Below are 15059 nucleotides of genomic sequence, written 5' to 3'. Positions count from 1 at the left end.
AGGCTACGTTTCTAAACAAAAAAGAAAAGGAGAAAGCTGTCTGGGGATCTTACCACGGCTCCTGCAGGCTGCGGCACGTTCTGGCTAGAATCCGCCATGACTCCTACTAGTCGGAGGGCTCTGCGTAGGGAGAGAGATAAGGTATTAATGGCTAGTAGGCCTCAGGCAGACCGCGCTTCCGAGCACAGTGCAGGCCTTTCTCAGCGAACAAGCACCGGGTGAATATTCCTGCAACACAAGACTCCAGGGCGTGGGCGACGGTAAAAAAAGAAAGCCCCAGGAACGTTACCTGCAGCGGCGACAGCGCCCTGAATGCGAGCTCAGCGGCGCAACAGCAGCAGCAAAATGGTGACAGTGGGCGTAGATGCTAGGACCCAGGAGACGCTCGGTGCAGGTCCCCGGCCTGTGACGTCACCTACCCCGGACACTTCCTGCCGGTCTGCAGTTACCTGGGTAACACCCCACCCGCTAGAATTAGTATCACGTGGTGCGACGCCACCAGGAAACTAGTAGTTAATGTGTTCTGAAAAGTAATTGTGTAAAGCAGGTGGAGAAGGCAGGAAGGGGTAAAAGGGTTGCAGGGTTAGTGTCAAGACGGTCAGCAAGGAGGTTGAATAGACAAGAGACCAAGTGACGTCAACACGTTGAAAACCAATTAGGTTAATCTCTATTTCCACTCCTCCGCTCCGCGCAGCGAGCCGTCATCCAGTACACTCAAAACAAAGCAAAGCAATGCAAACCTGTGCGTTGCTGCATGTATGTTGTCGTTCTTTATTGTTAGCAGTGCATTGTTTCTAGCGAAAAAAGTGCCGGTACTCAAATGACAGGTCACCATTCAGGGAGTGAGATGTTCATTGAGGGATCCACCCCACAATAACCAGACCCCTTACAACCAGTCACAGAATCTATGACATGGCAGAATTTGTGTGTAGAGCCTGAGCTCCTTCATTAAAACTTGAGGACCATGGGTCAATTTTAGCAGACTATGGAAAAGGTGCCGGTACTCAGTACCCCCTCAAAAAAAAAACCTTGATTGTTGGTATCATTTTTATTTTATCTCACTTAAATTTTCAAACATGCCAGCTTGTGTAGCGTACGGATGTACACAGAGGAAGCATAATCACCGAGAAACAGGTAGAGTAGTAATTTGGAGGGACTGGTTATAGGGACACCCTGTATTCATGAAGAGATATTTTCAGTGGTGTGCTGGAGCCGGCTCGCAAGAGCCGGTTGTTACATTTTGTATCGACTTGCGAGCCGGTTGTTTCCTACTGCGAGCCGGCTCTCCTCCCTCCCACCCGCCCGATCGATCAATCGCCTGCCCGATCCCTCACTGTAACCGACCGTCACCTGACTCTTTTAATTCTTCGGCGGGGCAGGCAGTCTTGCCTGCCCGCTACCAGCGCTGACGCTCCCCTGCCGGTTTGCGCTTTAAAAATGACTGCCGAGACTTCCAGAGGCGGCCTCGCGAGACTTCTACTGAAGTCTCGGCAGCCATTTTGAAGCGCGAACCGGCAGGGGAGAGTCAGCGCTGGTAGAGGGCAGGCAAGACTGCCTGCCCCGCCGAAGAATTAGAAGAGTCAGGTTGGCGAGGGACGGGATGGACCCGGAGGGAGAAGTCGCCTGTGAACATTTCGGGAGGGGTGGCAGGGGAGAGAAGGGAGTCCCTGGGCATGAGTGGATGGAGGGGAGAGAACTAAGGGTTGCGCTGGACATGGGTGGATGGAGGGCAGGGGAGAGGAGGGTCACTGGGTATGGGTGCATGCAGGGCAGGGGAGAGGAGGGTCACTGCTGGACATGGGTGGATGGAGGACAGGGGAGAGGAGGGTCACTGCTGGACATGGGTGGATGGAGGACAGGGGAAAGGAGGGTCACTGCTGGACATGGGTGGATGGAGGACAGGGGAGAGGAGGGTCACTGCTGGACATGGGTGCATCAAGCAGGGCAGGGGAGAGGAGGGTCACTGCTGGACATGGGTGCATGCAGGGCAGGGGAAAGGAGGGTCACTGCTGGACATGGGTGCATGCAGGGCAGAGGAGAGGAGGGGAGAGAGAAGAAATGCTGGACATGGATGGAGGTGAAGGGGTGGAACGCCGGATACTACTCGAATACTATGAATACTACTGACCACCAGAACAACCTCATGTTTTGTGCCTACTGATGGACTTATACTTATGGACTCTAACTCTGCTTTTGGTCTTTTTAGCCATACTTTACTGATGCTCTGGACCTTTTGTGCCTTACATATAATAAGCCTAGACTAAGACTAGAACCTGTGCAGTTTAGACTTTTACTAGTAGCATGTATTTGTTAACCAGCAGCTAGATAACAAATTGTAGTAGTCAGCAATTTAGGGCAGCTGGCTCTGCCAGCACAGTCTCGTGATCCCTGCATAGAGGCTGTATTGTGTAAATGTGCTGGAACACTGAAATAAGTTACTGTTTTGCTGCAGTTTATACTAGAAGTTAGATTTTGCAGAAACCAGCTGGAACTTGTGCTACTTATCAGTATATTGCCTTATATGGTATATGCAATGCCAAATAACTGTGAATAGACTAGAGACCAGTGTTGGAAATAGAGGGGTGTGAGCAAAGCCAAAGATAAGTTTCGTTTCCTGGGTTCTGTGTAAGATCCTCTGTCTGTAACTGCGCATGACTACTGATAAGAGTGTATAAGAACGAGTGTCAGGTGACGCTCAGGGAGCAGTATCCTGAGATTACTTAGTACTGTTCAATTGCTAGCAATAAAGCTGTCATGCCTTTGGAACCAAATTGGCCTTTCGTCTCCTGATTTCCGAGCCTGTTTCATTGGCGAGCCCAGCCAGGAGTACAAAAGGGAAATGGATTATATTCTTTCCCCTCCCCCACTGCACGGTTGTGCCAGGGAGGTCAGCTCCCCCGAACCGGCTGGTAAGTGGCCACCACTGAGTTCAGTGTCCAACCGGACGGAGGACTGACCGACACTGGCTGGCTGGCAGTGGGGCTGTGAGGTTCCGGCAAGACACCTTTTTCTTTTTTCCTCTCTGGAGAGGCGCGTACGACGGCGCGGCCTGCAACGACGACGACAGACAGGCGAGTATACTCAGCGTAGTGACCGGCCCAGTAAGGACCGAAGAAGAGGCGTGATCACCCTCTTTTAGCCAGTGACTAATACGGACTATTGGTATAAGACTAGGTCCCGAAACTCACTAGGCTCCGACGACGAAACCGAGCGGCGAACGGGAAGGTTTCTTGTGGCGTATGAAAATGTAGACTCTCAGGCTTCTCTGAACTGCAGATTCCATGACCTTGTGTACACGAGCTGCATGAGCCGTAGAATGGAATGTGTTTAGATAACGTGCTTGAGAACCAGATGAACTGTTCAGCAGCTGAGGAGTGCAGGTTTTTTTGTCTCAGGCTGCTATAGCGTAAAAGCAGTCCAGGGTTTGGGACCCACTCATAAGACCACAGCCGGTGGTGGGGGTGGGCTCGAGGAAATAATTACTCCGGGTGCATGTTAACAGAGTGATATGAGCCTTTGAACTTAACTGTTGCATCATGTTAGAAGTTATTATAAGATACTAGGAAAGAATGCCCGTTTCTGAGTGCAATGAAACGGACGCTAGCAAGGGGCCCCCTCCCTCCGTCCCTCGGAGCTACTTGCGTTACTTGTTCGGGGCTCGCGTTTGCCTCGTATTTCGGCCCTCGAGTGTTATAGCTCCGCCCTCGACGTCATGACGTCTTGACGTGTTGTTTTTTTACATAGAGAAATAAGATTTTGTTTCTCTGAAACAGGAGAACTATGTATTCTACAGCAGACGGTGCAAGCTTTGTATATGCAGCACCAGGATTTCGTTGCTGGGGATAATGTTGTTTATCTTTCTTGAATCTGGTTGTTAAAAAGGGTATGACAATTCATGCTTTTCTTTAAGTCTAATGGGTATAGTATTACGGAGGTTAAATATAAAGCCTCCCTTCAGGAATGCAGCCTTGATGTTCCTCCAGCTGTTTTTGTCACGCTATGTTAACTTTCAACTTTGTGATTTACTGAAAGGTGCATGATGGCATTTTCAGCTCCATGCTGCACTTGGGTTCAAAGCACGGTGCATCTGTTGTAATTTACTGTGAGATTTATGGTATTGTGTTCATTTACTGACCATAGTCCCTAAAGAATGTAAAGAAAACCACAGAAGGTATCCCACACCCCAAAAGCTAAAACATTGGATTTTAAAACTCAGATTTGTAGCTTATGTCAAAGTTACCGAGAGAGCTTGTGGCAGCTTGTTTACATTCAGTTTAAACAAACCCTGCATTTGGAAAAAAAAAAAAAAGGGGTCCAGTTTGTGCTTTTCTTCAGGGACATATCAGCTGCCTGTAGCCATGAGCAGTTGCCTTTTATGCAAACCTTATGAGTCTCGTAGGCAGTGCAAATCACAGCTGCTTAATTGTATTGCACTAAGTTTGTTTTCCTCCACTGCAGAGGAGGGATGCAAATTCCTAAGTTATTCATGAGACTTGCAGACTATTTCTTGCCTATGCTCTGTACATACCTCAGTAGGATTTGTACAATAAATGTTTGTCTGGTGAAATATCCCACGTGTATGTTCTGTACCCCAGGTAATTGAGATTTCAGAGATAAGTTTTAGGTTTCATGTGGATTTTCAGTGTTCGTTGTTTCAGTGTTCAGTTGTTTGCTTATGACGTCACTCTTCTTTCTTTTATTGATGACTTGCTCCCTCTGCTGATCTTTGTGTGTATTACATGCACAAGTTGCTTTGGGAAAGAAAGAAAGGAAAAAAAAAAAAAAAAAAGAAGACAGTCCCTGCCCAGAGGAGCTTGCGGTCTAGACTAGGGCAGATAGATAAGACTCACAATTACAGACTTTTGTTTTAATAATGTGATTTATGCAAAGAACCGTTTGTCTATTAAACTACTTAATGTGTTTAATTCATCATGCTTGTGATAAATATATCTGTGTTACTTTACCTTGGGCAATTGTGACTCCAGAGATATTGCCCCCTCTAGGGTAAAGGAATTTAGCTGAATGTTCAGATTAAGAAGTTGTTAATGTACCTTGAATGAGAATGCTTTGTGCTGCTATAGAACATTTCTAGGCACCTGCCTACGTGCTGACATCATCCTTGTTCTAACTTTTCTCCATAAATCATATGTCTCATGATTTTAGCTGGACGCTTAAACCAGGTTGTCCAGAGAGGTGAGGTGTACCATGATAAAGATCTAAATGTAAGTTTTAAATCATAGGGAATCACATTGTGAAGAAGATGGAAGCAAGTTCCCAGTCATTGAAAGGTTACTGAGATGTTTGAAGCTTGTAAAAGATATACTGCCAATGTGCAAGTTGTGTGAATAGTGTGAATAACCACATGGCAGGAGTACATGATTATGTGCTATGAAAGTACACTTGTAAGTTAGATAGAAGGGTTGTGGAAGTGGATATATGTGGGAGTGTTTCAACAGGACTATACTGTTTGGGGATAGGCCAGAATAGGAATTCATTTTATTCTGTATTACCTATCAAAAGAAGCATGAAATTTGAGTATAGAAGTAAGCTAATGGCATTTTGTTAAGGGTTTGACCAGATATTGAGTGAATTATTATCATTTATGCCCTGAGGCCTACATAGAGGCCCTGTATCGTTTGGAGTCCTCTTTCTTGTTTTTCAGGTTCATCAAATTGTCCTCTCACCTTAGTTGGCAGGCAGGACGTGACATCATTTGACTGTGATCACTGATGGCACCGGTCTGTGTTAAGGCCTGCTGTCCACCATTCCTGAAACAGACCTGGCCACCGCATTCTCCTCTGTTCTCAGGGTTGTTGCCTATTACTGCAATGAACTTTCTAGAATTGTAACCTTTATATCCCAAAACAACTCTGTTAAGGTTGCACCAATGCTGGAAGGGGATTTTGGTTGAACTCATTTTGTTAGATAGACTGCTAAACTCTAGGCCAGCATTTGAACTGGTGGTCCATATAGGAATATTGCTATACATTCTCAATTGTAATGATTTCTTTTTGCTTACTTGGTATAGGCATCATCACTAACGCCTCTGAAGCCACTGATTGTTTCCTGTATGATATTGTTTCAAGATCGCATGTATTGTCTCATGTTGCAAACACAAGATCCTAAAGTTCATCCAGTGCCACACACACAGTATACCCTATGTAGCTCGACATAGCAACCCGCCAGAGATCTGATGATGTGCCAGATCAAATATGAACCGGTTGTCCAGTACGTGGGTGACCTGTTGATTGTGTAGTGTTCGCCTGAAGGTTCTTGACAGCGGGCTGCAAATGCCCCTGAAATCTGCCCCTGAAATCTGTCACCTGCTTGAAGCTGTGTGGAAGCCAAGAAAAGTCGCTGTGATGCACTGTAGGGCCCACACAGGGAAGACAGATTCCATAGCCCGGGGCAACCGACGTGCGGACGAGGCAGCCAAGAAAGCCTGTCAAGAACCCTACCCTCCTGAACCTACTCCTCATCCATCTCCCTGAAGAAACCCCCGCATTTACAGAAACTCCCCCAACAGGGAGTCTTGAAATTTACCAGATGTCAGGAACCCCCGAGTACAGGCCCGTCCAAGACTTAAGGAAGGTCAACAACCAGGTGGCCGACATAGTTGCTCTCGTACCGAACCCTTACTCCATTTTAGCCCAAGTGCCAGCCCAGACCAAGTGGTACAGTGTCATTGATTTGAAGGACGCCTTCTTCTCCATCCCCCTCGCCGCCGACAGCCAGAAATTGTTTGCCTTCACGTGGGAAGACTTACAGACTGGTAATAAGCAGCAGTTTACCTGGACACGACTCCCCCAGGGATTCAAGAACTCCCCCACCCTCTTCGGCGACCAACTCGCTCAGGACCTGAAGACGTATCAGGACGAGTATGGGCCGGTCGTTCAATACGTGGACGACCTGTTGGTGGCCCGTGAAACGTTCACCGAATGTGCTGAAGCTACCTTCTACCTCTTGAAGACCCTGGAAGCCCAGGGGTACCGAGCCAGCCAAAAAAAGGCCCAGATATGCGAGATCGAAGTCGAGTATCTGGGGTTTCGCCTCCGAGAAGGAACCCGGAGTCTCGGTACCCCCTCGAACCCAAGCTATCCGCAACCAACCCACTCCTGCAAATAAGAAGGAACTGCGGGCACTCCTCGGAGCCGCTGGATATTGCCGCATTTGGATCATCAATTTTGCTATCCTGACCCACAGTTTGTATGCCAAACTGAAGGGGCCTGAACTAGAGGGCCAAGATCTCCGGTGGGAGAAAAGCGAACTGAAAGCCCTTCAGGACCTTAAGGATGCCCTTGCGGCCCCACCAGCGCTCGGACTACCAGATGTGACTAAGCCGTTCCACTTGTTCATCGACGAAAAGAAGGGATTGGCACTTGGAGTCCTCACCCAACTGGTCGGTACCTGGCAACGCCCTGTAGCATACCTCTCCAAGAGCATGGACAACGTGGCACGAGGATGGCCGGGCTGTCTCCGAAGCGTTGCGGCGGCCTGTCTGCTGATACACGAGGCCAATAAACTCACGTTTGGCCAAACACTTTTTGTGACTAAACCCCACACCATCCGCGGCCTACTCGAGAGCCACGGACCCAGATGGATGACCAACTCCCGATTGGTCAAATACCAAGCCCTCCTGTGCGAAAATCCGGAGGTGCGGATCCTGAACACGACCAACCTCAATCCTGCCACCCTCCTCCCGGCCCCTGAACCACCACTCCACGACTGTGAAGAGGTAATGGCCACTGTGCATTCCAGTATGGAAACCGAAGAAGGTAGCTGTAATGCACTGCAGGGCCCACACAGGCCGGATGGACCCTATCGCCTTACATTGTGCATGGAGACCCCAGAGCAGTGGAACAGTGGAGAGAGCTAACCGATCCCTCTTTAACCAACTGGCTACCGACCTCTGAGAGCCTCAAGAGTATCTTCGTCATGGGTGGCCTGTTCTTGTTGTCCTGCTTATTAATACCCTTGTCTCTCCCCTTAGTTTTCAGGTGTCTCCGCTCCACCATGGAAAGCATCGCTGACCGCCGTGCTGCTGCCCAACTTATGGCTCTCCAGATGTACTCCCCCATTCCCCAGTCTGATGAAGCTGACGATGAAGCACCTTGTGGCTGACGTGCACCTTTCACCTCCTGAGTCACTTAATGGGCCAGTACCCTTGTGTCAGCATAAGACCGGATACAAAGGGGGGGGGATTCCACTAGGGGCCCTCCGTCTCAACCCCGGCGAAGCAACCAACGGCTGCGCAAGGGCTTAGGGCTCGCTTGTTGCCTCCCTCTCTAACTATCCTTGTCCTTTCTTTCCTTTTTCAGGGTTCATGGAAGTGATACTTTCCACCAGATGGATGTTCAAGTATCAAAAGGGGGGAATGAAGGGGTGGAACGCCGGATACTACTCGAATACTATGAATACTACTGACCACCAGAACAACCTCATGTTTTGTGCCTACTGATGGACTTATACTTATGGACTCTAACTCTGCTTTTGGTCTTTTTAGCCATACTTTACTGATGCTCTGGACCTTTTGTGCCTTACATATAATAAGCCTAGACTAAGACTAGAACCTGTGCAGTTTAGACTTTTACTAGTAGCATGTATTTGTTAACCAGCAGCTAGATAACAAATTGTAGTAGTCAGCAATTTAGGGCAGCTGGCTCTGCCAGCACAGTCTCGTGATCCCTGCATAGAGGCTGTATTGTGTAAATGTGCTGGAACACTGAAATAAGTTACTGTTTTGCTGCAGTTTATACTAGAAGTTAGATTTTGCAGAAACCAGCTGGAACTTGTGCTACTTATCAGTATATTGCCTTATATGGTATATGCAATGCCAAATAACTGTGAATAGACTAGAGACCAGTGTTGGAAATAGAGGGGTGTGAGCAAAGCCAAAGATAAGTTTCGTTTCCTGGGTTCTGTGTAAGATCCTCTGTCTGTAACTGCGCATGACTACTGATAAGAGTGTATAAGAACGAGTGTCAGGTGACGCTCAGGGAGCAGTATCCTGAGATTACTTAGTACTGTTCAATTGCTAGCAATAAAGCTGTCATGCCTTTGGAACCAAATTGGCCTTTCGTCTCCTGATTTCCGAGCCTGTTTCAGAGGGGAGAGAAGAGTGAGGAAGGAGATGAGATGAGGGAAAAGGAAGAGAGGAGAAAAACTGCACATGGATGAAGAAAATAGGCAGAAGCTGAGGACCAGAAATCAAGAAGAAAGGAGGAAAGGAAAGAAATAAATGGAAAGGAAGCCCTGGAAACGGAGTTAAGAGGACAGATAGCAGCAGAATCGGATACTGGGCCAGCATGATCAGAAAAACAGTCACCAGACAACAAAGGTAGAAAAAAAATCATTTTATTTTCATTATAGTGTTTGGAATATGTTCACTTTGAGAATCAGGTGCTCAACATTAAAAGTTTATATTTATTTACGGCATTTTATCGCACATTAAACATGAATTAGATTGGAACCTGGGATCATTTAATTTTTTTTCCTGGAGGAATGCATTGCCACCCCCCACCCCAGGCTCTCTCCCCGGCCATAGCCAGCTCTGCAATTTGGGGGGGGGGGCGCAGAGGGGGACCGGGGGGGGGGGGGGCGAAGGGGGGGACCGGGGGGGGGGGGGCGCAGAGGGGGACCAGGGAGAGAGCCTGTTGTTAAACATTTACCAGCACACCACTGGATTTTTTTCTCCTGGTAAAAGGCCACTAAAACAGACATCAAGTTATGAGAATCAGGTGCTCCACATTCAGAGTTTCTATCTATCTATTTATATACTTATTTATGACATTTATATCCCACATTTAACATGAATTAGGCTGAAACCTGGGAGTGTTTAAAATCTTTTTTCCCTGTGCCTAGATCAAAAGAGAAAGATGGTTTGTGGGAACTTGCTCCTTTTATTTTGTGGAATGCTGTGGTATATTATAAAAATGCACTTAATATTGTTTATTACTATTATTTACTACTGGTAAATACAGCAGAAGTTAACCAAGTCAACTTTATGCTTTGTAATATAATTTTCAATACCATTTTCTCAGTTAATACGAATACAGGTACTATACAGGTGTATGTGTTGTGTCCTTAACCTTTGAAGGAGCTGCTTCAAACTTTGCAATGGCAAAATGCCTAGGAGCTTGTTTAGATGTAGTGAGTCCTGATTATAAGCCATATTTTAAGCACACTGTAACAAATGAGAATGTTTTTATGTTTTTGGATCCCTGTTATATTTGCAAGCTTGTTAGGAATACACTAGGAGAGAATAAGTCATTGGTTGATGGGGAGGGGGGATTAGTACAGTGGGGATAAATTGAAAAGCTTCACAAACTGCAAGAACATGAGGGATTACACTTAGGTAATAAATTGAGAGCTCAGTATGTGTTGTGGTCAAAAAATAAAATGAATGTTGAGATTAGCAGCACAACTTCTCAGTGAATCTGTTGTTTCTTCTCTTCAGTTTTGCAATAACGAGAAGCTATTGGATTTTGTTGGCTGTGAAGCAACTGTTAACTTTATTTGTATGTTTAATTGCCTTTTTGATGTGGTGACATCTCAAAATATGAACTGTCGAGATTCCAAGGCCCGACTGGAATCAGCAAACATAGATGATAGTAAGTCCATTTTACACACTGCACGGGTATATATAACGTCTTTGAAGGAGTCCAGACATGGTAAGTCTATGTTAGGTTCAGTTTGGAAAACTGGATTTCAGGGGTTTAAAAATAAGTTTTAAATCTTAATTAATCCTATTATTCTGTCTCACTGTATTTCCAGTTTTTGCACAATATAAATCATCACTAAAATAAAATATAAGAAAACCAATGTTCTGGACTCGTTTGTTCAGGGATATGACATTACGTAATTGGCCCTTAGTTCTGCTAACTAGCTGTACCAATGAAAGGACAATGCCACAAATGAAATAAATAATTATTTATTATAAATATAAAAAATTATATGTGGGAAATTGCAAAGCAAGTTACAAAAATAAACTTGTACTACCAAAAATATAGATTATCACCAAGCTAGATATATATAAAGAAATCTGATCAGCTAAATAACTCTGTATGAGAGATTATAACAAATGTATATTGTGCAAAATAGACACTTAGCAGCTTATAATGCACTACAGACCACAAATCCAAAGACGAACCAGTCTTTTACAGATAAAAGCCTAGACTAACTAAACCCATACTGTACGTAGTAAATCCTGTTATCTCACCCTGCAGTCCATATTGCAGACTTTCAGTGAATGAAGAATCAGATTCCACCTTTGAGACTCTAGCAGAATTTCGCTGCAAGTATTATCTCAGTCCAGGAATAAAGTCCAAGGTCTTGACTCTGTATACTGATTACATAGTCTTTTGGGTAAGGCCTCAGTGTTGCTGTGGAACTGACCTTGTTAGCTGACAAGGAATTCAGTTCACTGGTGTGTTTAGAATATCAGTTTCTCTCTCAGAGCAATCGATTCTCCCAAAGGGCTTCTGTTCTTCTCCTCTCTCTCCTCTCTCTTCAGTCCAACATTGGCATCTTTCTGAGTCAGATGATACCTATGGACCAATCACAAATGGTGTAATTCTGTCCAGCAGAATTCATGGTCATGAGGACAGGCCTTGTTATTAGCAAAGAAACTCTTATCAGACGAGTCAGACCTCCCTCTTGATTCTCATTAAAAACTTGGAGCCATGGTCTGTGAAGTTAGCTCCTCTGCTCTTTCCAGGAGATAGCTGGAGGCTAGTTTGCAGTAAACAACATGTCCTTGAAGTCATCATGGTATGCCAAGCAGTCATTACCTTTGTAGAAAAGCTGGTTTCTGATGGTTTCAGATGAATTCAGGCCACGGGCTGTACATACTGGTATGTTTCTTTTTCAGCCCTGCATTTATGTTTTACATTTTTATTGTAAGGGCCTTTTTAAATTTCTTTTATAAATTGTTTTAGTTTCCATTCCTTCCCGTCTTGCGGTATGGGTTCGTCTTATGTTTTGCATATTGCCCTTTGGGACATACTATCCTGCTTATAATCGAACGAGAAAAACGCCCAAGTTCCGACCTAAATCGGGAGATGGGCGTTTTTCTCACAAAAACAAATAAAGCGGTATAATCGAAAGCCGAACTTTGGACGCTTTCAACTGCACTCCGTCGCGGATGCGGACAAAGTTGACGGGGGCGTGTCGGAGGCGTGGTGAAGGCGGAACTGGGGCGTGGTTATCACCCGAACAGAGATGGGCGCCTTTCGCCGATAATGGATACGTTTGTAGCTAGAATTTAGGGCACTTTTCCTGGACCCTGTTTTTTCACGAATAAGGCCCCAAAAAGTGCCCTAAATGACCAGATGACCCCCAGAGGGAGTCGGGGATGACCTCCCCTGACTCCCCCAGTGGTCACTAACCCCCTCCCACCACAAAAAAATGATGTTTCACAACTTTTTACTTTCACCCTTAAATGTCATACCCTCCTCCCAAGCAGCAGTATGCAGGTCCCTGGAGCAGTTGTTAGGGGGTGCAGTGGACGTCAGGCAGGTGGACCCAGGCCCATCCCCCCCTACCTGTTACAATTGTGCTGCTTAATGCTTAGTCGTCCAACCCCCCCAAACTCACTGTACCCACATGTAGGTGCCCCCCTTCACCTCTTAGGGCTATAGTAATGGTGTAGACTTGTGGGCAGTAGGTTTTGAGGGGGATTTGGGGGGCTCAACACCCAAGGGAAGGGTGCTATGCACCTGGGAGCTCTTTTACCTTTTTTTTTGTTTTTGTAAAAGTGCCCCCTAGGGTGCCCGGTTGGTGTCCTGGCATGTGAGGGGGACCAGTGCACTATGAATCCTGGCCCCTCCCACGAACAAATGCCTTGGATTTATTCGTTTTTGAGCTGGGTGATTTCATTTTCCATTATCGCTGAAAAGCAAAAACGCCCAGCTCACACCTTGGCGAATAACACATGGGCGTCTATTTTTTTTTAAAATACGGTTCACTCCGCCCCTTCACGGACCCGTTCTCGGAGATAAACGCCCATGGAGATAGGCGTTTCTGGTCGATTATGCCCCTCCATATGTCTTCCTCCGGCCGACGCGTTTTTCTCTGCTATTTAGAATTTGTGCTGTTTACATCCTTCCTTTCTTTACCCCACGATTAGCCGTCTAATACAACTAATGTTTAATTATGGTTTCGTTTTTAAAACTAATTTAGTGCAGATTCAATTGCCCCTAGGTTTTTGATCTCAAAATGGTTTCGGTTTTAATATTATTATCACACAGGTTTTAAATTTGGAGGGATATATATACACACAGAGAGTAAACATATAGTAATTTCTTTTGGTGACGTTACTACATTAGTGGTATATACACTCACTAGCCGGGTTTTCCTTCCCCCCCCCCCCCCCGGAGTCGCCGCCGCCACCCCTCCACCCGGCCCGGGCCCTCTCTTCACTTCTGAACTTACACATCCATTTGCCGAACGCAGCAACGCACATCAACTGAGGTGCCGTGGGCCCTTCCTTCTCTGCCTGTGGCCCCGCCCTCCTGTGATGTAACGTCAGCGGGGGCGGGACACAGGCAGAGAAGGAAGGGGCAGCTCAGCTGATGTGCGTTGCTGCATTCGGCGAATGGATGTGTAAGTTCAGAAGGGAAGAGAGGGCCCGGGCCGGGTGGAGGGGTGGCGGCGGCGACTCCGAGTGGGGGGGCGGGGAGCGGTAGCAACCTCGGCGGCGCAGTTTCCCTCTCTGTCCCGCCCCCCCCCCCGTCATCACGTATTGACGCGGGGGTGGGACAGAGAGGGAAGTCTCTACTGCGCATTTGCGAGTGAGTCGGTCACTCGCCGTTTATATGTTTGATACTATCTGTGTACTGTACCTCCCTATATATTTCTCTCTATATATATACATATGCACTCATATACTGATGAGGACGTTACTTGCTATTGGTCCATCCTAGAGACATTTACATAATGTTTATTTGCCATTATCTTTAGGATTTTAGCCATATCTGGTTCAACATCATCATATAGCTGACAATTGATTATATACACTATCCACAGTTTTTCATAAGGTTAGTAGGTCCATTTATATGTATTTTATTTAGATATTTTATCTTATATTCAAAGTTTTTAAAAAAATGTCCATATATATTTGTTTTTGCAACTATATATATATAAAACATTTTCTTTGCTTTCTGCGATATATTAATATAAGTTTATTAATGTGATTATACATATTTCAAACTGCATACAACATCGTTCTGTGCATCATTGTTCAGAATTTCTTTAAAAATATATATATATATATATATATACACACACACATATAATCTTGTAACAAAATTAATATGTTTATTTTAATAGTGACATCTTTTTGTATTTTAGATATATTTTTAGAAATATATGTTTTTTTTATATGTGAAATTTTGTACATTTGTGGATTCTTATATGTGTATTCTTTTGTATACATGTGTTTTACATAATTTTTATATAGTATATTTCATTTTATAGACTCCTGATGAAGGCGTGCTTTGGCGCTGAAACACAGCTGTGTCGAGTCAGAGAGTCAGAGTCAAGTTTGTCAGTGCTCAATTTGGAATAAAGATTTGATTTTTTATATACGTCTCCTCCGGTTCTTTGGAAGAGCCTAACTTTCCTACTCCTTGCTTTGTACATAAGTATTGCCACAATGGGACCATCAAGCCCAGCATCCTGTTTCCAACGGGTCACAAATAAGTTCAGTACATTTTATGCTGCTTATCCCAGATCCCTGGGGAACCCCACTGTAGAATCCATATTAGTTATAAAAGAATGGTTCAGACTTGTATAGGCCCCAGACCAGCAAAAGCGAGACAACAGGAAAATACTCCTACATAGCCCATTTAGTTCTGTTAATAGAACAGTGTAGGAAAATGAGCACAAAATATAGAGTTTATAAGTATTGTTTCTACCAGCTTCAATAATTTTTGAAGCTGTTTTAGTCATATTCAATTGTTATTTCATGATATTTATATCTGGATATGGGAAGCTTTCAAATAAATTAAAAAGCTGTCAAATAAGTTAAAAAAAATCTTTTGTCCTCCATCTTTTGAGGC

General features: G+C 45.2%; 1 protein-coding gene and 1 long non-coding RNA gene across 2 annotated transcripts in view; one reads left to right on the top strand and one right to left on the bottom strand.

Annotated features, from left to right (window-relative positions):
• TMEM33 (transmembrane protein 33) overlaps positions 1-426 on the bottom strand; it is a 42813-nt gene extending 42387 nt beyond the window's left edge. The window contains exons 1-2 of the mRNA XM_030191339.1: positions 290-426; positions 54-120 (exon numbers count right to left, since the gene is read on the bottom strand). Of these exons, the coding sequence (XP_030047199.1) occupies positions 54-98 (45 nt within the window). The 5' untranslated portion in view covers positions 99-120; positions 290-426. The remainder of the gene's footprint in view (positions 1-53; positions 121-289) is intronic.
• Positions 427-9962: 9536 nt separating this feature from the next.
• On the top strand, positions 9963-14627 carry LOC115462630. The gene is made up of 3 exons (XR_003940909.1): positions 9963-10610; positions 13960-14036; positions 14476-14627. It is a non-coding gene; the product is annotated as an uncharacterized LOC115462630 (long non-coding RNA).
• Positions 14628-15059: the final 432 nt, after the last annotated feature.

The sequence above is a fragment of the Microcaecilia unicolor genome, chromosome 2 (genome assembly GCF_901765095.1).
Source record: "Microcaecilia unicolor chromosome 2, aMicUni1.1, whole genome shotgun sequence".
In the NCBI taxonomy this organism is placed as follows: Eukaryota; Metazoa; Chordata; class Amphibia; order Gymnophiona; family Siphonopidae; genus Microcaecilia; species Microcaecilia unicolor.
This window is presented reverse-complemented; position numbering and strand designations above follow the sequence as displayed.